This window comes from Dinoponera quadriceps, unplaced genomic scaffold (genome assembly GCF_001313825.1).
Source record: "Dinoponera quadriceps isolate SergipeBrazil2010 unplaced genomic scaffold, ASM131382v1 scaffold1872, whole genome shotgun sequence".
Lineage (NCBI taxonomy): Eukaryota > Metazoa > Arthropoda > Insecta > Hymenoptera > Formicidae > Dinoponera > Dinoponera quadriceps.
Window position 1 is genome coordinate 618165 of NW_014555944.1, and position 20036 is coordinate 638200.

Sequence of the window (20036 nt, forward strand, 5' to 3'; positions counted from 1 at the left end):
GGTTGTCTCAAGACGTCCGCGACCTACCCTTACTATGCGCGATTTCTTCGAGGGGGTTTCTTCACCGTCGCCTCGCCCCTCCTCGGCATTTTCTTCCGGCGTAAAACGCGAAGGGCGACACGCTCGGCGAGGATCAGGGAGAACTTCGGAGTTTTATGAATGGCGAGGAAAGTGGAGCAAGGAAACGTCGCGTCCGACACCTGGCCCTTCATCTTCTCGTTCATCACGGCGAGCTTCGCCCAATCGGCGAACGGGAGATTCCGAACCCTCCAGGATAACGAAACCCTCAACCGGCGGATGCAATAACGTGAGAGCGAGGGCTTACCTCTACCGCTTCGGCCGACGAACCTCAAGTCGTTGAACTTGGCGACCTGATTCTTCATCAGAGCCGTCGAATTTCTGAGCTCGGCGCAGCAATTCTCATCGTTACCGGCGCGAACGGTCACCAAGGTGCCGTCGCCCACTTCGCCGAGAGCAACGACCTTGAATGCTACCGGGAGAGTCTTGTTGGACCTCCAGTGCGCAGGCAGGACGGTGCAGACCAAGTGCGGCGACCCTGAGCACAAGATCCCCGTCTTCCGTTATATACGAGATACTACATCGCTAATGTGCGATTCACACACTGAGAGGAAAATATTTTGTATTTGTAACTATGATCATTACAGTAAAAGAACTATAGTTAAAAGCGTCAATTTTATAATAAGTATTACTATAAAATTACTATAGTATCAGTGATAACAATCTTACATGCATATTACTGCTATTATTTTTGTAGTTAAATTCATAAAAAGGATAGAGAAGACCGGGACTAATTTGCTAAAAAGGTAAAATGGCTAATTGATTATTTCTTGTTTTCAGGTTGCACAATCGAGCAAGTAGGAATTTCATATTCATCTCTGACATTTTAGAAATCTCGCTTGCTCGATTCTGTAAGTTGTTAGAAAATAGCAGAAATAATCGATCAGCCAATTCATCCCTTTAGTCACTCAGTCCCGGTTTCCCCTATGAGTTGAGGGTGAAAACAAGTAAAATTTCTCTCAGTGCATAAAGCATATACTGCATATATACACAGAAAAGAAGAAGTATTACATTCAAGTAAATAATCATTCCAATGTTCTTTAGCAAATATTTTTACCTGAATCAAGTGATATTGATTTATCGAAGTAGAAATTTGCCAAAAAAAATGAGAATAATCATTTACTTAAATCTACCATCCTTTCCGTGTAATATCGTACATCGTAAAAGAAACGCGTCTTCAAATCCATCCTGATCAAACTCGAGCTCGGAAACCACCGTGATCAGAGAAGAACAATGTTCGAACGTCAATATGCCTATCGAGGTTTGATCTTGACTTTCTGAAACAACATTACCTGTTCTGACCAGCTCGCCGGGATGCTCGCTGACGAAGTCGCCCAGAGTTCTCTCGGCGAGGATGTCGCTGGTCATCTTGGTGTAGGCGTCGGTCAACGGAGAGACGCCCGACTCCGGCGAGGCGGCCGCCCCAGGAGCCGAGGCTCCTGTCAACTGCATCCTGCCGCTCGCGCTACCGCTCTCGCTGGTACCGCTCGACGTGCCACCAGCAGTACCAGCGGACTCGTTGCTGGACGTCCTCACCGGGCCGGCACCGCTTCCGGCTACCGTGCTTCCGCTGCCGCCGCCGTTGCAACGGCCGAATATATCCATAGGCAGTCAGAACGCCGGATGAAACATCCTTCCATTCGGTTCACCCGCTGAGCCAACGGAGTCTTGGGAACATCTTTTGAGAGCACGTAGCTTCCGAGACCAGGCTCAACGGCCTGACATCCTTCGTATAGCTGCAGGTCCTTTTTCCGAATTCCGAAACAAGAACGGCTGATGTGCGAGTCGTTAATCTCAGTCGCTTTCTTTCTCGACGTTATCGGTGAGACGAACGTACGACTCGAGCGGAGGATTCTCTTCGGGAACTCTCATAGAGTCATGCATCGTCGTGCGAGTTCGCCGACGGCCAGCTACTTATTCCCCTGCTCTTAACATCGGTAGAGCTCATGACGTTCGGCATAGTATCTTCTCGAATTTCCTTCCGCTATTTTCCTAAATTTCAGCTCCTAATATCGTGGTTACATCGCATCGCAGCTATCTGAAACAAAATAAAACCGACTTTCCGTCAACGACGCATCTTTTGAGCCAGGTTGATGAAAAATTCACGTATTTCTACGATTATACGTTCACGCGTGACTTATTAATTAAGTCCGTGGTATAACATGGAAGGATTATCGAGATATCGGAGTGTCGAAAAATCGAGGGATTGCTCTGACGAAGCAAAGTCTCCCCGCCACGGCCTCGCGGCCGTCGCTGATCAACGGTATCGCCCTTAATCCGTTTAACAGAATCTTCTACTCGCCGTGATCTCGCGACTGAAGCCCCTTTAACCGAATTGCCTTCAACCCTCGCGACGACACTCCGGTGACGGACACGGGAAGCGGGCGGGGGCGGCTGAGCGCGGGTAACGCGCGAAGGGAAACGAAAGGGGGTGAAAACGGTTGACACGGACAGGAACGACTCGCACACTTTTCACGCGGCTGGTTCGTGACGTCACCGTTCATTCAGTAATTTTTGCGCACGTCACCGGGGCTGACACGCCGGATCCAGGTGGTTCCAGGAGGGGCAGACTGGCACGATGGTGGGGACGGAAAAAATAGGGGAAAAAGAACGCCCGCCGGTAGGCACCCCCCACACGAATGCCCAACCCCTACGCACGTACGACCGCGTGTCAAACTGCACGTGGCTACGTTACCACGTTGCCTCCTGTCAATGACGGTCTCGTGATCTCCGAGAGCCGCGCGCCGGCCAATGTCGGTAATGATAATGAGACGGAGGTGATCGTGTGATCAAGGTCGAGATGAAGCTCACGAGCACGGTCTGTTTGCAAGCCGACCACCGCGCTCACCGGCAAAATCGCGAATAATTACCGTCCTATTAATTCGCGTCGTTCGTATTCTCGTCTCCGCGCGAATACAGTCTCGTAGGGCAACGTTCGTTCCCTCTCCCGTCGCGATTTTATCGTGCTAATTATATTTGGCGTGTAAATGACAATCGATTGCTTCGATTGAAGCGTGTATGTAGTCGGGCATATCGCGTTGTCGCGCATTATTCGAAACACCGCGGCGGAAGGCAACCGCCACGAGAGTTCGATATTTCTCCTATTACAAAAGTAATTCATCCGGCGGCGCGCCGGGGAAAATAATCGGCGATCGAGAGCGTCCTGTAAGAACGTTTCCCACGACGTCGGCTAAGATTCTCGCTTAACTTCGCATTCAAATCTCTTACGAAACTCGTTCTGTTTACCGTCTTCCGGCGGAATTGCGATACAAGCCCGCGTTATTTCGCAAATTCCGCGCAAGTCCCGCGGGGAATCGCGCGAACAGTTCAGCGCAATGCGACGTGATCTGTAGAAACGTTCGAGGCGATCGACAGAACTCAGGAAAATGAAAGGTTCCATAGAATTCCCCGATGAAAATTCGACGAAAGTGTGCTTTGACTACGAGGAAAAGACTGGGAGGCATCAGCCGCCGAAAATCCCCGCCGAACGTCCAACGTCCTGAATGAGTACCTCAGAGCGATCGACGCTGAGAAACCGAAGTTTTCCAGAGGCCGCTTTTCTACTAAACTCGACGACGAGGGTATCCTCTTTTCCGAAATCTTCGTTCACTCGCGCTCTCGATTACCGAGAGAATCACACGATATCACGTACGTCGTCGCTCGACACTGAACTCCTGCATGATCACGCACTTGGCCCGATCGAAGAGAACGAATGTTCACCAGCCCTGCATCGTCATCATCCTCGTGCACTTCACTCGAACGAGCTAACGGTAGAATCGACCGATCCCGCCTCTCGATACGTGCCTCGGCGAGATCTCCCGGTCGAGCCCGGCGGATTATCTACGACAGGTTCCCCTTAGATGATCCCAAAGGACCCCTTCGGCGGCTCGTTAGCGGCGCCCCCGGATCATCTTCGTTGCCCGCGAGAGGTAGGAAAGTGGCAGTTCCGTCTCGCTCACAGCGACGGCAGTCGAGAATGTATTTCGCAGTATCCGTTGGGGGGGTCACTAACTATAATTTCGGCGGTTCGTGTGAGGCAACAGCCGTTGACGCACTGGTCCATGCCAACACACGCAGCATCCCTTTCCCCTTTCCTGGTTCCTCTCTCACACCCCTGTGCCACCCCACTCCTTCCACCCTTCCTTCCCTATCCTGGCAGTCTCTCTCGCTCCCTCCCACGCTCGCTCACTTCGTCTCCCTCTCGCACAGCCTTTCTCTCTCTCTCTCTCTCTTTCTCTTTCCGTCCCTCATTCCGCTTCTCGTAACCTCTTTCTCTCGCGCGCACACTGCTCTTTATCGCTTTATCTCCCACCGGGCCCGACGTCTCCCTCTCGCGACGTCCTCGCTCTTTCTCTGCGGCACTCTCGTTCTCTCTTTCCCCTCGACCCTTTTGCAGCATGGCTAGCGTGTGCCGGACATCGGTGGGGAGCCGGGACTTCGATCGATTTATCGAACCCCGATTTGATCGGTTTCCTCCGACCGACCGCTCGCTCGCTCGTTCGCGCAACGTACGCGCGCGCGTGCACTTTTTTCCTTTCCTTCGCGTGCGTAACTCGCAATCCGCCGCCTTGCAACACCTCGATGCTTTCCGATAGGCCAGCCGAGCAAAAGTTCGCACGGAATTAATGACGTCAAACGTATTGTTCGGATTCGGGCGCGCGAGCGGAACTTCCGGCATCCGACAACGGCGTGTGGCCGTTAAACTTGGCGAAAATATCGCGCTCGCGCGATTTCAGTTATCGGCATTTCAACGTTCGCCGAATCGATCGCTCCTGCCGGCCGACATCTGCGTTTTTTCCTCGAAACGCATCGTTGTTTCATATGCATCGGAACACTCGCGCGTCCGGTATCTCGTACAATGAAGCTTCACTTTCGAAAATCAAACAGAGGTCCCGGCGCATCCTCGCAGTTGCACTGTTTGTACGAATGTGCAAACAATGGAACTACCCATTTCCTGCGCGAATATATCCTGACGATATCCAACCGGTCGCGGACCTGCAGGCAAACACTCGAGGTTCTACGAATATGTGCGGAGCCAGTTGTATAAAATCAACAAATTTGAGGAGATTTTTTCGCATCGGTCCATCGCGCTCACGCGCGTCGAAGCGACGTCTCAACGCTCCCCTCTTTTCAACCGGAGGAGACGCGATATTTTTTTTCCCCCCATTTCTGTTTGAAAATACCGGAGAGTGGGCAGATTTCACTCGTATTTTTCCGCCGCGAAACTTCCCACCGAAAGAATTTTTATCGATACAGCTGAAATTTCGATCGGGCACAAGCGTGGGTACACTTTCGCGATAACTTGCCTTCTGAAATATACCATTTCCGCGCGACGCGGAAAGAGAGAGTGAGGAACAGAGACGGACAATAATTTAGGGGTGACACCGGCGTAATATTATTCGACCGGTTTGCCGGTGGTGACGTTTAACAGCGCGGCGTGGCTCGCGGAACGGAACGAAACGCGCCCTCGGCCGGCAGAAGTATGCGCCGGTATTCAGCGGCGAACGATCGCCGACGAGACGGTGACAAACAGCGATACCGCTGGAAACGTGGAAACTGGACGGCCGCCGTCGTATTGACAAACGACCTAACGCCCGTGTGGACCGTTGCGTTCGACGAGATTCGAATTATCTCTGTTGGAGCTTGTCAATGCAAATGCCATACCTACATTCAATTACCGCTCGTCACGCTCCGATCAACTGCCGGGCCCGGCGATGAGTCAGGTACGCCGGCACTCCACGGCGTACCGGCCTTTCTTCGCTCGATCTCGTCCCACGTTTTGCGAAAGAGTCGCGACCGATCGCCTCGACGAGGCGTCTGCGACGCCTTCTTCGGCAATTGCGCGACCGTAACATCGGCAGATGTAACTTTTTATGAATTTTCTTGATAGTTTTATCGGTTTTATCGAATTGTTCCAATACCTTTTCATCTGGCGCACAGTTTTGTATTAATCGCTGAGCCGATCACTTCGTGAAAAAAAAAGAAGAGAGAATTTTTTAACGCGCGAACCACGGTCGTGGATCGTGTCGACGAATTTCGAGAAATTAATACTGCATTCGCTGATGCTTCATTATTTTACTAGCACACCGAAAGAGTCGATCAATTGTCCCACGCGTGTTTCTATTCATAGAGATACAACCGTGTCGTTACAGGATATACGACTGGATATAGCGGTGCGTTGAACGACGTTAATTAATGAGCCACGCTACCGATATAATTGTTACCGCGAGTTGCTAATGTCTCATGTTCGGGAAATAAAATATGCACGTGTCTATTCGCCTATGCGTGTACTGTTCGCAGTGGACTGTTTGTGTACATAATAACAAATTAACTGAATGAGAATTTATTATGAAACGAAATCGCGCACGAGCATCTCGTGACATAATGCTCTTGTGTGCGAAATCAAGTGTAATCTTCATTTGATGGAATTACATTTTACATAGTATTCCTGACAAAAACTTCCCTCGCTATCGGAAGACTTAAGAATTCGTAAAGTCATTCCAAACCGGAGGTCGCTGGATACTCACTTACTCTTTGGCAATCCGAAATGAAAAATCCGCTCTTCTCGCAAATCGAATGCATTCTTTCGGCGCGGATTGCGATCGATCGAAAGAACCATCGTTCATCGTGGGTCCTGCCTAGTCAATTCCAGCACGACACTCTTCGCTCCACGATGACTCTCGAGTTCACAAACGTCCCACCAACACGTGACAATCCCATCAAGGCTTGATGGGTTTTACAGGAGACCACAATCAATCGATGATGACACTGCCCGACCACGCCGATCTTCGAATCTAGGCACGAACACGTGGCAGCGAAAACGAGCAATTATCGCGCGGATATTGCGAAGAATTATTATAGACTCGATCGAGCGGCCGTGCGCTACAATTATATAGAAAGACTGTGGTTATCGTTATGTTCATTTCGACACACACACACTATCGAATACGACAACCGGAAGAGTAATCGAATGGAGCACATCGAGTAAAACAATCCGATGCACCACCATATGTCAGAACGAATGTTGCTGAAGCGAGGATCGCGCCTCTCGTGTCGATCCCGCCGATCCCCGAGGCGCCGACGACGACGACAGACAACGATAACAGCAGGTACACCACCTGAGGATCTACGATTGCCGATCGATGCAGATTACAGGACGATCGATGTCTGTTACGATCGCGGCTGTCGGATCGTCGGTGAAATCAGCAACGATATAAACAGCATTCACCGGATATCTCCGATCCCAGCGCACGCGAGCATGTGTCACGGCGATCGACCAATAACATCCCGTTGTTCAATGACCGCCCGCCCAAAAAAAGCTCGTGCTATGCCGAGGATATTGGTGCGCGCGTGGTCCGGCTTGGAAACCGGTTCGTCGGTACGCTCGATTGGACAACAATACACGAAGAACGGCGGACCGGGGCGCCAGCAGAAGCAGCAACAACAGCAGCCAGCACCAGCAACCGTGCCGCGTGAATACTACACCGCCTCCTCCGCCCTCCCGCCGCTTCTCGCGGCCCCTCTTCTAACCGTCCTGCTCTAGCAACCCCCGTTCCCACTCGCACCCCGAACGTGTTCCGTCTCGGTCCCGCCGTCGGTCTCTCGTCTCCTCTCCTCGCCATCCACGAGCCACCCCACTTGCAACCCGAACGCTCTCCCTTCCCCGTTTCTCCTCTGCGCTCCCTCTCGCGAGTAGCCGACCCTACCACGTGCCACGACCACCCCTACGACGCCGCCGAGGGGGATCGTACGTGCCGTGGGTAGGGGGTACCCGCGGACGGAACATGTGTAACGCGCAGCCTTGATTACACGCGGGCTTGTAAAAATTATTATTATGGCCGCGCGCACAGAGTTCCGCGCCACGCCGGCTGGACGCTGCTGAGAGCACAGCCGGACGTCCGATTTTCCGCGCCCCCGTCACATACCGAGTCCTTTCTTTTCCCACGCTCTCGTTTCCGAACACTCTTCTTCTTCAACGATTCGCACCGACTCGGCTGAGGCAAATTTCGAGAAAAAATCGACGTCTCCGATTTCTTCGGGGGAGATTTCCGGACGAAAATCTCGGTAACGAGTACTGAGGTGAGAGATGCGGATAAAGGCGAAGTCACACTAGCGTTTTTCAATCAATCAGAGCAAAGTAATTGGCCGAGTAAAAACAATCGCCAATCGCAATTCAATCGGCATTCGCTAGAGTGATTTAGGCTTCTTTTAAGGCGAGCGGCACATAGAAAAACGTAAGTAGTAAACAAATTAACCAACCAGTCGATTTTCTTATTGCTCGAATCTTATTGCGTCTTTCGACGTGTCAGTGGCTTAAACAGTTTCGCGGCCGATTCGATTTACGTTTATACAGGAGCACAGAGTGTGCTCACCAAAGTGTGCTCACGCGCGCCAAAATTGCGCCGTGTCGCAACGTGCAGCGTTATGCATAAAAAAGACCGATGTCTGTAAGAAATTGTTTGTACGCGCGGGCCGACGAGAAGCTCGATTTGCATACGCGGCTAAAAACGAGAGCTGCTCCCTGTTGCTGCGTGATACTCCGCGGCCGAGCCCGAATCGCGTAATGAAAATGCATCATTGATCGAGAGCTTGGTGGCGCGGCGCCGTTCAATGGCCACATACATGATGCATTCACATCGATTCCTGGTCATTGGGTGGAACGGAAAAAAAAATCATCGCATAGCATTCCGTACCGGCGAATCCGCGCGCGCAAGCCTCTCTCCGGCTCATTTCAACCTAAATAATCATAGCCTATCGTTAGGTGCATCATGTACATATGTCGGTACATGTTGCAACATCACCGCATGTCGCGCGTGTATATAGCATTAGCCATCGCTCCGGTATCGTTTTACAGGTATAAGGCTTCAACGGGGAAGTGCTATCGAGAGCGCGATTAGGGGAGAGCGGGTTAAGTTAGTTAAGGGTCATATTGGCCGCGTGTTTCTTTTATGTAATTATGGTGAGAGAAATAGTGTAGCAGAAATTCCAAAGCATTTTTAACACAGACAGCTGTTCTGTTCTGACTATTTCAAAAAAGAACGTTTCTATCTCTCTTATATTCATTTACGATCCATTATCCATTGTTTCATGGTAAATAGATGAAAATGCCAAACATGACCCTTGAATCGACTTGACCCAGTCTCCTTTATCAATCTACGACGTCGCAACGCGATAAGTACCCGATACCGCATCACGTTTGTATGTTGACACCAAGTGAAAGAAGCGATACAATCTGGAAGCTGCCGGCACGAATTTTCTTTCACAAAATTATCCGCACGACGTGATGCGAATCGAAGGACTTAATTTGGATTATCGACCTAGGAGCCCCGAAATGATGAGTCGCGCGTCTCTCCAACGGGGAAAGATGAGAACGATGTTTCTTGCTGGAACGCGCCATGTGTTATGCCCGATCCGCGCGTCCGGTTTACGACCGACAGATACAAGCCGGCTTCCCTGGTTTCTGGTCGAAGTGGGGCTAACCGCAGAATCGGAGGCAAGATGGCAAAAGTAAGTCGAGAGTCGAGGGGCGGTGCTGTGGCCTGACCAGCCCACTACCGGCATCCACGTTCTCCTCTCTGCGTGGGAGCTAAGATCCCCGGAGAACACCCATCCTCGAAGACACCGAACGGCTTTCGTTCGTTCGGTTCGTTCCTTCCAATGATATTTTCACATTTCACACGAACATGAAGGAGGACACTTGAGAAAGAGGGAAGACATCTGATTTCAACGAACGCACGAAATATTGCATCACTAATCTTGTTTCGGTTTACCCAGAAGACGCAAAATTCCTCGAGGAGGAGGACTCGTTTACTCCGAGAGAATTTCAACGGCAACGATGAAAGGGACGAAGGCAGTTAATTGTCGATGAAAGACGAAGATAATCGTACAGCGAGTAAAAAAAAAGTCGAAATGATCCGGGGACGGGAGCAAACATTAATTCGACATCAAGGAAGTCGCGGGACCTCCACGGAGGAGGTCATTGACTTCCAGATTGCGGGGACAGGCAAAATCCAAAAATCCTTTGGAACACTCCGTAAAAGGCCAGAATAAACATTTCCTGAACGGTTAGTAGCTGTGTGGTGTGAGAGCGAGGGGCGGGCGAAGGGAGCTTGCGGTTTCGACGGGGGTGGTTGCAGACTCCCGAAGAGAGAGCGAGAGGGCCGTGGGGTGCGAGTGGTGCACGCGCGGCAGAAGAAGACGGCTTCCCGAACAACTAAAAGTAGTTACTAAAAGCCGGGCGGGGATGAGAGGAGAGCGGAGTATTGTTCTTCGTTGGAACAAATACGCGATTCTTCACAGACGTACGCGACTACGCGCGATATTGCAACGTTTGATTAAAAAAAAAAAAACTTCGGAGCGAAAGGGCGATCGCAAAAAGGCATTCAAAGACGAGAAATTCACGCGGAATTAAGGGAATCAGGAATGAGTTCTCGCAACGTCGAATATCTCCTGACGCATTATGCCTCGCAGATAACTGCAACACATAACACATCCCTCAAATGTATATCTATATATCGGTGTTATAAACGCAAATTGTGATATTTTTCATTATTCTTAACACATCTCGTACCGTTGAATCGATGGCACCCTGCAACGATCGACAAGATTCTCTATTTGACGATGATCGATTGAATTTCACGACTTTTTTTCCATGTCATCTTATTTAACGTAAGAAAGTGATTTTTCGCACGCGGATGTATTCCCGGCACGGAGCGTATGAAACGATGTTCGAAACTCAGCACAGAGATGGCGGCACGGAGGCACTTTTCCATCCGTTCTGATACGGGTTACGAGGTACTCGTTCAACCCCGCATCCGACACGCGCCATTATGGGAAGGTGGTCGCACCGCTTTAATAAACAGATAAGCACGTAATCCGCCAGGTCCGTAGAAGTTACGTGCGTCCAAATGTCAACTGACAAGCTGTCGGCGATATTTCGCGCTTGTCATCGAAACGGTCAAGCATACGACAGTGAAGATCTGAACGTGACTGCAGATCAGATCGTTGCTCTCGCAACAAACTACTTAATTCGTATTATTTTCCATCATTTTAAATCGTAAATCTAATATCATAAAACAATTCGGGATCGTCAAGGTTCTCGTTAAACCAGATATCGACGCGCCCAAGTCTCAGTCAACTCCTCGTTCATCTAGCTAGACGCGCGTGTCGAGTACACCCTTCGAACATAAGCGAGATCGCGATATAACGACGAACTCCGACGCTATCGGCAGAGTCGAAACGAAGCACATTTACATTCGTTTCGATATTGACGCTGATAACGCGCGTTCATGACACCTAGATGATGCATAATCTGGGCTGCCGGTAACCAAACCATCCAAATCTGAATGATGGCAAAAGGTTTGCTTCTCCACGGATTATCGAGGCCGGGATGCACGTCCGGCGGTCGGGTACACCCCAAAACCTCAACAATCCGACCAAGAGTACATCCGATGCAATCTGGACCAAGCCAATGGTCCCGCTTTAACGTCACTCGTATACGTACGACTTTGTCGTTCGGCCCCAGCACGCGTGTAACAGCGCGAGCGACAAACCCGGCGACTACTGTGCGTGGAGAAAGAGAGGACGATTAACGGGACCGCGGCGGCGGCGGCAGCGGTGGCGGCAGGGTGGCCGAAAGAGAGGCGCTCGAAAGGGTGCGAGGGAAAGCGAGGGAAAGAGAGAGTGACGACGCGAGGGAGAGAGTCCAGTGTTTTGTTCGCGCGCGATGGACGCGTCGCCATAGCGACCGGCGGTTGTTTATTATTGCGTCCAGCGGTCGTAGGGTGGTGCAGGGCGGTTTACGGGAGGAAAGGGTGCGGGGTCCGCGGGGGACGCAGGGCAGCCCGGGGGGCGGTCAAGGGGGAGTCAAAAGGGTTAGGCAACGCTGTAGAGGGAATCGAAGGGCGGAAGGGCGAGAGAGAGAGAGAGAGAGTGAGCGAGTGCGAGAACGAGGCACGGGAGAGGGGAAACGCTGGTGTGCAACGAGGGAGTGGCGGCCGACCACACGAGGCCGAAAAACACACTCTCCACCAAACCTACCCCCTTCTGCACCATCCTCCCGCCGCTTCCTCCCGGTGGTAATGAGAGTTCGATAAAGCGCCGTTACCAGTGTGTGACGTCAGGCGAGTTTTCTCGTTCTCTCTCTGTTCCTCGTGCCGTCGTGCTGTCTTTCCTCCTCTCTCTCTCTTTCTCTCTCTATTTCTCTGTCTCCCGTAACCCCTCTCATCCTTCTCGTCGCTCGCTAGAGCTTTTATTGCTCGTTACCTTTTTCGACCGCCGTTAGCGGCGAAGTCGTGAGGTGACGGCAAACGAAGGCACGGAAACTTCGTGACCGTTTTTTTCCGCGACGATGAAAACGTCCCGGTGGATCGACGAGTGTCATATTTTTCGAGAGAGCGAAAGAGAGAGGGTGGGAGAGGCGCGTAATTTGCACCGGTGTCACTGTACCCGCACTTGCACCCGCTGGCGGAAGAAGCTCGTGCGCGAGCTGGCGCTCGGTATAACAGCGCCTAATTGTCGATCGCGTGGTGGCTCGCGTAAAACACCTGTGCGAACTCGTATTTTGCGATATACTGTCTATCGAGGATAGACCCCAGCTTTCGTAAGGAATTTCTCGGATGATTGCAGATTGATGATATCGGCTGGAAAATATATGATTGTAAATTATGATAACTCGGGGCGAAAAATATATTCCTCACGTTCGATACTGTATCAACTTATGCAGTAACAAATCAATACTGTACCTCTTTACTGTTGCTTAGTGCAATAATAAATGAGAAATGTAAAAAATTGGAAAATACGACCGGGTGTAGAGTTGAAATTCAAACAGAGGGTCGTGAAAGTTTGAAGCTCCTTTCGTTACTTTTTTATGCGTTCGAGAATTTTACTCGCGGAATTACCGGCGTTTTTAAGTTTTTACAAACCGCCCGACAAATTTGATTGCGACAAGTTTTTCTCGGGAGTGGAAATTGGCCGCGTTCTCCCGCTGCAACCGCGGTGGAGTCGAATCACCGAGTCGGCGAATCGATCGATCAAGTCCTAATTGATCCCGGACTCTCGACGCACCTGTTCGGATTCGCGTGACCCCACATCTCCCGATCCCGTGAATTTCGATTCCCTTTGTACGTAACCAGCCTTTAAGACGCGCGCGTTAATTAAGAAAGGCATCCCACCACACAGCTGCCGCGGTGGAATTGCGACGATACTCGGAATTACGGTCGGGGAAACGACATAAGGCCGACGAATGCACAAACGGTCGAAACTAAAACGCCACTATGATTAACTTTGGCTCTCACTATGGCTCATTAATTCTCGCGTCGATGCGATGATACCGCGACGATCTGTAATATCGTGACGATTGGCGCAACTCCGTTGAGAATCGCAGCTGTCTACGAGAAATATTGAGAATCAACATAAATATACTTATTACATAAATAAATGAATATTGCCTATTCCGTGGGGTAATATTATCAAGCTTTTAAGGAGCGAACGGAAAAGGGTATTTTGTAAGAATAAGCTGTGACCTGTGTGGCTACAAAGTAACACCGATACGATAAGAGCTCTCTCTCTATCCGATGTCTTTTTGTCGGTAAAACATACGAGTTGTCCGGGACGCGCGGGGAAAATAATGGCGAACACGCTGCGGCGGTCAGATATACATTCGAAAAGAAAAATGCCGACGATCGGAAACGCGCTAACGATTTTCCACGAAGGAGGGTCTCCGGAGATGGCTACGAGAGGAGACGGGGTCAGCACCGGAAGTCCGGAAGCTCCCTATCAGCGCCTCGGAATCTGTGCCGTCAGCTCGACAACAATTCGACTACGTGCGAAACGCCGGGCGACTAAATGAAGTGAGAGAAGAAGGGTGGAACGACTTCTGACCAGAGGCCAACCTGAACTACAAATTATCCGCGTGCTCGTTGCGGATCAATCCGACCCTCTCGAATGTCTAATGCTGGCTGTGGCGCGCGTGTCAAATTATTTCATTAAAGATATAACGAATCGAACGATTCGCCATTACGTAGTAACGATGAGTGAGCGGAATTGAGTGGTGAATCGGGTTTCGCTATTAAAAATTCGCTCGCTGATTTATCTCCAATTATATCAAGCCGCTCTCACACCGGAAAACAGACTCGCTTGTGTCATCGTCATATTTTTCTAAATTACGACCTGATTGTCTATTATATTTAGAGAGAGTGGATTGTCTCCACTTTCCCGATGCAAAGATCTCCGTGAGAGATATTTGCGAAGGGAAAACGTTACATTACACCTGAGTCTACTTGGTTCTACATTAAGCCTTCAAATGGAGAAGACGGAAATAACTTCTCATTCATGTAGCATCAAAGGATGCACCAATAAGCTTCGTAGCTCTTTTTATGCTACAAAGGGAATTCCCGGCCAGCAGGCGGGAATTTCAAAATTTACATTAAGTCTTCGAGTGGAGAAAACGGTAATAACTTTCCATTCGTAGCATATGGAGCACAATACAAGACTTTCGAAGATTTTAATATAGAATTAAACGGATTTAATATAGAACTGAAATCTCGACTCGGGTATGTCGGCGAAAAATTTCAAACGCCAAGCCGTAAAGTCAAGTCCAATTCGAGTGGGTTGATCGATACGAGATCGCATCGCTCCGCTTCGCGCGTGATACGGCGGGGAAACGCGACACTCCCGAAAAATCTAGAACAGCGGTATCACTTGATGATAAACGGCTGTTTCCGCAGCATATAGTCAGAGAAGCGAACGAAATTCTTCCCTGCACTTCGGCCAACGAGCATCCGCCCACCTGCTCTTACCGCCCGCGATAATTTACTGTTTTTTTTCGGTTGCCGATTCGACTGGCCGGCGCTAATTTACATTTACGAGCGAGATCGGCTAATTGCCGGTTAACCGGTTGGCCGAGCGCGGCGAATACCTGGCTGTAGTTTGTTCCCTTTCGGTGAAACCGTTGTTCTCCGTGAGAAACGAAAGGGCGCGTTGTAAAGGGCACGGACATTAATTACTGGCCATTACTTCCCGACTCTCGCTCCGACGTGTACTTCCGTTTTAGTCGAGCGCGAAGGAGGATCAATCAACGATCAATCGTGTGCCCGGCGAATCATCGTTCTTCAGTCTTCGGCGAAACGACGTTTTCATAAATACACAAGGGAGCCATTGAAATCGCGTAAATATCCGGCGATCGTCGCGAAATGCAATATTCGCGTTTCGAGCGTTCGCGCGTATCTCGATATCTGTCGACGGGCTTTTTATCCCCCAGATCAACCGGGCCTTCGAGAGTGTATCGTTTCCTTTTAGCCCCTTTGTACGCCCGAAACGGCCCTTCGTTTAACTTTAATTTCCCGGTGCTCGTTCACTCGCTCGCTCGCGCGCGCTCGACAGCGCCGGGGTCAGAGATAGGAGAAGACAAACAACCGTGTGATATGGAGCCCGTAAAGACCACCAAAACGTAAACCGTGATACAGGCGCCGCTGGACCGACTCGTCGCCGCAATGTGTTATCGTCGGTAAACGAGTCGCTCTGTCACTTGCTATTCGTCTCTAATTCTCCCCGGGCCGCGCTTTAGGAAGATGAAACTTTAATTTCGCCCCGGCCCGGGCTCGAAAACAAAAGCAAAAGGCCAATTATCACGTCCGCGAGAGCGCGCGGTGTCGTGCCCGATTCATCGGCTCATTTATTTCCAGCGTTTTCACCGTTATTCACCCGGCCCGTCGTGCTAACGCCTCTCGTTCGCGCTCGCTCGTTCATTCGCTTCGCCCGCTTACGTTATCGCGCGCAACTATCTCGCGATCGTCGCATTTCATTCCGCGCTCTCTAATGGACGTCGATTCCCCGTGGCCATCGTTGGCCACGGTTTTCCCTTTGATTTCGGAACCTCTCGCGCGCTCGCCAAATTTCATGGGCGGGAAATTTTTTTACGCGCCCTCCGGTCCCGATACAGGCATAAACCTTAATGGGTTAAAGTCCATCGGCGTGACTGGCTAGGCGACGGGTTCGAGGCATTAACTAAAAACCGAACGGACGAACGAACGAACGAACGAACGAACGAACGAACGGTTCGCCCGGCGCGGTCGCGATGGAACGATGAGAACGACGTGGATCAGGGACGCGGAGGAGATGAGCGGGGCCGGTTGGAGGGCCGTGACAGGCGCCGCGCGCTCGTTGTGTACGTGTACCCAGGCCGAACACACGTTGCTGGATGCTGGAAAATGCCGATCGCCGCGTTCATCGTCCCCTCGTGGCCATCGACGATAGTCGGTAGATGTGTCCGCTCTCTATCGTTTTATGAGCGCGGAACTTTTCAGTTACGTTTATCCTTGTAATCGCATTTAATGCGACGCTAAAAAAAAATCGGATCGACCGAGATGGGCGCGTTGGACGCGTTCTAATTAACGCGCCCGCGAAAATCCGTCGGCGACTCTTCAAGAAGCTATTCGCGTTGCAACGGCAAACTGATGCGCGTTGTTATTACACGGCGCGACTAATGCAATTGATAAAAATCGTGAAACAGGAGAGATGAAATGCAGACGGGAGATCAATTTGAGACAAAGTCCAGCGAGCGACACATCTCGCGGATCTAAGCACTTCCGAGGCCGCGCAATCGAGAGATCCGCCCGCGTCTGTCACTGACCTACCCGAACGATACCTCCGAATGACGCTACGAAAATCCCCGCCGCAGAATAAACGATAAATTACCGGCCGGAAAACTAAATACCAACCAAGCGACGCCGACCGCATATTCGGGGATCGGCGAAAAAAGAGAGATGGAGAGCGAGTGAAAGAGAGAGAGAGAGGAGGAACAGGAAACGCGCCCAGCGTCACGCGATTCACTCGTATACAGCATCTGACAACGAGAGACGAAAATCATGCGCTGTCGGTGGCCGGCGCGCCGGGGCGGGCGATCGTTGGATCCGCGGAATCCCGGTCGATCCGCTCGCTCGTTCGTTCGTTGGCTCGCAAGCTCGCTCGCTCCTCTCGAGAGCCGGAAGTAGCCGTGAAAAATTTTCCCGTCGACGTGTGGTGGCCCGTGTACGAGGCCAGGACCGCGCATTTCGCGGTGTTCGGGGTGTCGGGGGTGGTTCACCAGAGAGTGTACCGCAGGTTGGGTCACGGTGGGATGAGTCCTCAACGGTGTTGGACGCGAGCGCGCGATGCGGCGCGGGTGCGGGGAGGAGGTGGTGAAGGAGGGCGGGNGGTGAGCGGAAGGGGCGAAGTGGCAGTGGTGGTGGCAGTGGGTGGCTGACGGTGAGGGTATTTGTTGGCGCGAGTGGCTAGCCAGTCGGATTACCACCGGGAGGGTGATTCGAGGGGAGTTCTCTCGTTGGGGTGGCCGCGTTCGGTTGGGATGGGGTATGGACGGCGAGACCGAGGCGCGCGCGGGCGACCGGGCGGGCGGGTGAGAGAAAGAGAGAGAGAGAGAGAGAGATCGAGTGGGTGGTGTGGCGCACGCGGTGTGTGGTGTGGGTCCGCGCGCGCGGCACACACAGTGGCACTCGACGAAAAATGTAGCCAGAGAGCGACCGCCGCTGGAAAATTTACACGCATCACGAGGGCGAAGCTGAATGGCGAGGGTTAAAAGAGCATCACTAATGGCTACCGCGTCGGTTATTTTGTGGATTTTTATAATACGACTAGTCGGCTATGCCTCTCTCTCTCTCTCTCTCTCTCTCTCTCTCTCTCTCTCTCTCTCAGATTCTTTCCGCCTACTTTTATTTCTTTCTCTCTTTCAGATTCTTCTCTTTGCGAATCACCCTCGGTTTGCCAAAGTGGTGGATTTTCTTTCGCGAAACCCCATCGCGCCCACCTCCCCGTTTCCTCCACCTCGTTCACCTCCACCCATTTCCTCCTCCTCTCCCTCCGTCATCACCAACGCCTCCCTTCGATGTTTCGCGCCATTTGAAATTTTGCGCAGCTAAAATCACGCGATATTAATAATTCCCTATTAAAACTGTAATTCGATCGATCGTCCCGCGCGATAGAGTTATAATTACAGCGGAGCTCGCGGAAAGATAATTTTTTTTTAATCAGTGATTGCATATCGTTTGTCGAATGTATGTACCTACCGTTATTATCGCTCCACTCGGCCGCAAAGTTTATCGATAACGTTAGAGGCTTCAAACTGGTTTTTATGACGACCGATTAAACCGGCTGTTTAATCGAATTTCTCGCTACTCAATCTCTCATTAACCGGAACACGCCGCGTTTACAGAGAGCTGATTTAATAAAGTCCGCGAGTCCGTTTTTTCGCATTTCGAAATTTCTGGGCTTATGCGGAATGAAATATTCCGAAAGGAAGCGAGCCGCTTGACTTCCCCCTCGCGTATCCTTGCGGAAGCGCCGGTAATAAACATCGCCACTATCTCTTCCGTAGAACCGAATTGTTATTTCTTCCTGGCAACAAGTGCCCGAAGTCGGGTTTCGCGAGGTACGCGGCGTTACCAGCCGGCAGAAATAATTGCCGCCGCGTGAGGTCGTTGAAAATAATTTATTTCTGCCACAGAGACGCGTTTCTGGCGTGAAAATTGCGAAACGCCCAGCCGGCCGAAGGAAGGAGGGAGGCCGCTCGTCGAACGGAAATGTGACGTCGAATTATCGAAAGTCGTCGAGCAAGCCGGGGCAGCGACGCGGATTTTACCGGTTTCATGCGTCGCCCCGATAAACGATAAACGGCGGGGTTCACGCACCGAGCCGTGCGCAGGAAAATAATTTTAACCTATCAAAACCCCGTCGAGCACGCTTGGCGGCGGCTCTGATTTCACCACTTCAAATGCACTAGATTCAAAGAGGCGCGTACACCCGAGCGGTACGGGCCGAATAATTTTAACGTATCAAAACCCCTCGCCGAGGGCATACGCTCGCCAACGAGTCGGGTTTCGCCGCTTTCTGCGCGTTTATGTAGGCAAGGCCGTCGGAAGAGTAGCCGCACCATCTCTCAGGGATGATCCGCGCGCGCGTCTCTATCCCTATATACACGCGTACCCCTGCATACCTGCACCCCTATGCACCCGCAGCTTATACTCTTCCCCCTGTACTTGGCGACGTAACACGCTAACCCAGTGAAATAGATCGCTGCTACTGCTTGATACCGCGACGCGGTGGTGGGCACGGATAAAGAGAGCGCAGGGGATGATGCGAGAAAGCGCGAGAAGTGAGGTCCGGCAGGATGGACCCTACATTGCACACACACGGTGGTAGGATCGCAGCCTGGCCGAATCTATCCATATATCGCGGGGCCAACAAACCGACCGAATCTCGACAGGACGGATGGGTAGGCCGCGTTTTCACCGTCGCCGCTCCGCACACGCGGCCACCGAGAGAGAGGGAGCGAGAGACACACGCGCTGGTGCACCGCGCTCACTCCTCCGGTGTGTATATGCGCGCGTGCGGACGCGCCGCGATGCCACGGTTACTCGTAATGCGCGCTCGGCACACCGACGCGCACCGGGCTACGAGCAACGAAAGCTTCATCCCGCAGAGAGTGATAGAGAGAAATATAAAGAGTGCGAGAGAACTGAAACGGAGAGAGCGCAACGGACGGAGAGACGGGGAGGACGAGAGAGAGAGAGAGAGAGAGATAGAGGAGAGAAAGCGCGCGCGATACTGGCAGTGCAGCTCGGCACTCCGCAAATTTTCAACCGCCACCCACTCGACCACCACCCACACCCCCCTCATCTCATCCTCCGACCCTCACTTCCTCCCCCCGGCCCGTTCCTCCTGCAATCGCACCCCGCGTCCGCCAACCCCCGGCCCATCCTCTATTCGAGCTCGTTTTTGCCGCGTCCACCGCCAGATCAATGGGGTTGCTAACACGGGTAGGTATATATGTCCGCGTCCCCACCGCCCCCGGTCAGTTCAGTCCACCACCTCCCCCGGCTCGCCTACCTCCAGCACCCTTCTTCCACTACGCGAGCCCGCTCGACCCCTCGCGACCGAGCCCTCTTCTTCCCCCCCCCCCCCCC

The 20036-nt window shown here is 51.8% G+C and overlaps 1 protein-coding gene across 3 annotated transcripts in view; it reads right to left on the reverse strand.

Moving 5' to 3' along the window:
- LOC106745960 (runt-related transcription factor 1-like) overlaps positions 1 to 20036 on the reverse strand; it is a 108000-nt gene that overhangs the window by 14879 nt on the left and 73085 nt on the right. For all 3 annotated transcript variants that reach the window (XM_014622031.1, XM_014622034.1, XM_014622032.1), the window contains 2 exons: positions 1371 to 2116; positions 326 to 556 (listed from right to left, as the gene is read on the reverse strand). In XM_014622031.1, the coding sequence (XP_014477517.1) occupies positions 326 to 556; positions 1371 to 1683 (544 nt within the window). In that variant the 5' untranslated portion in view covers positions 1684 to 2116. The remainder of the gene's footprint in view (positions 1 to 325; positions 557 to 1370; positions 2117 to 20036) is intronic.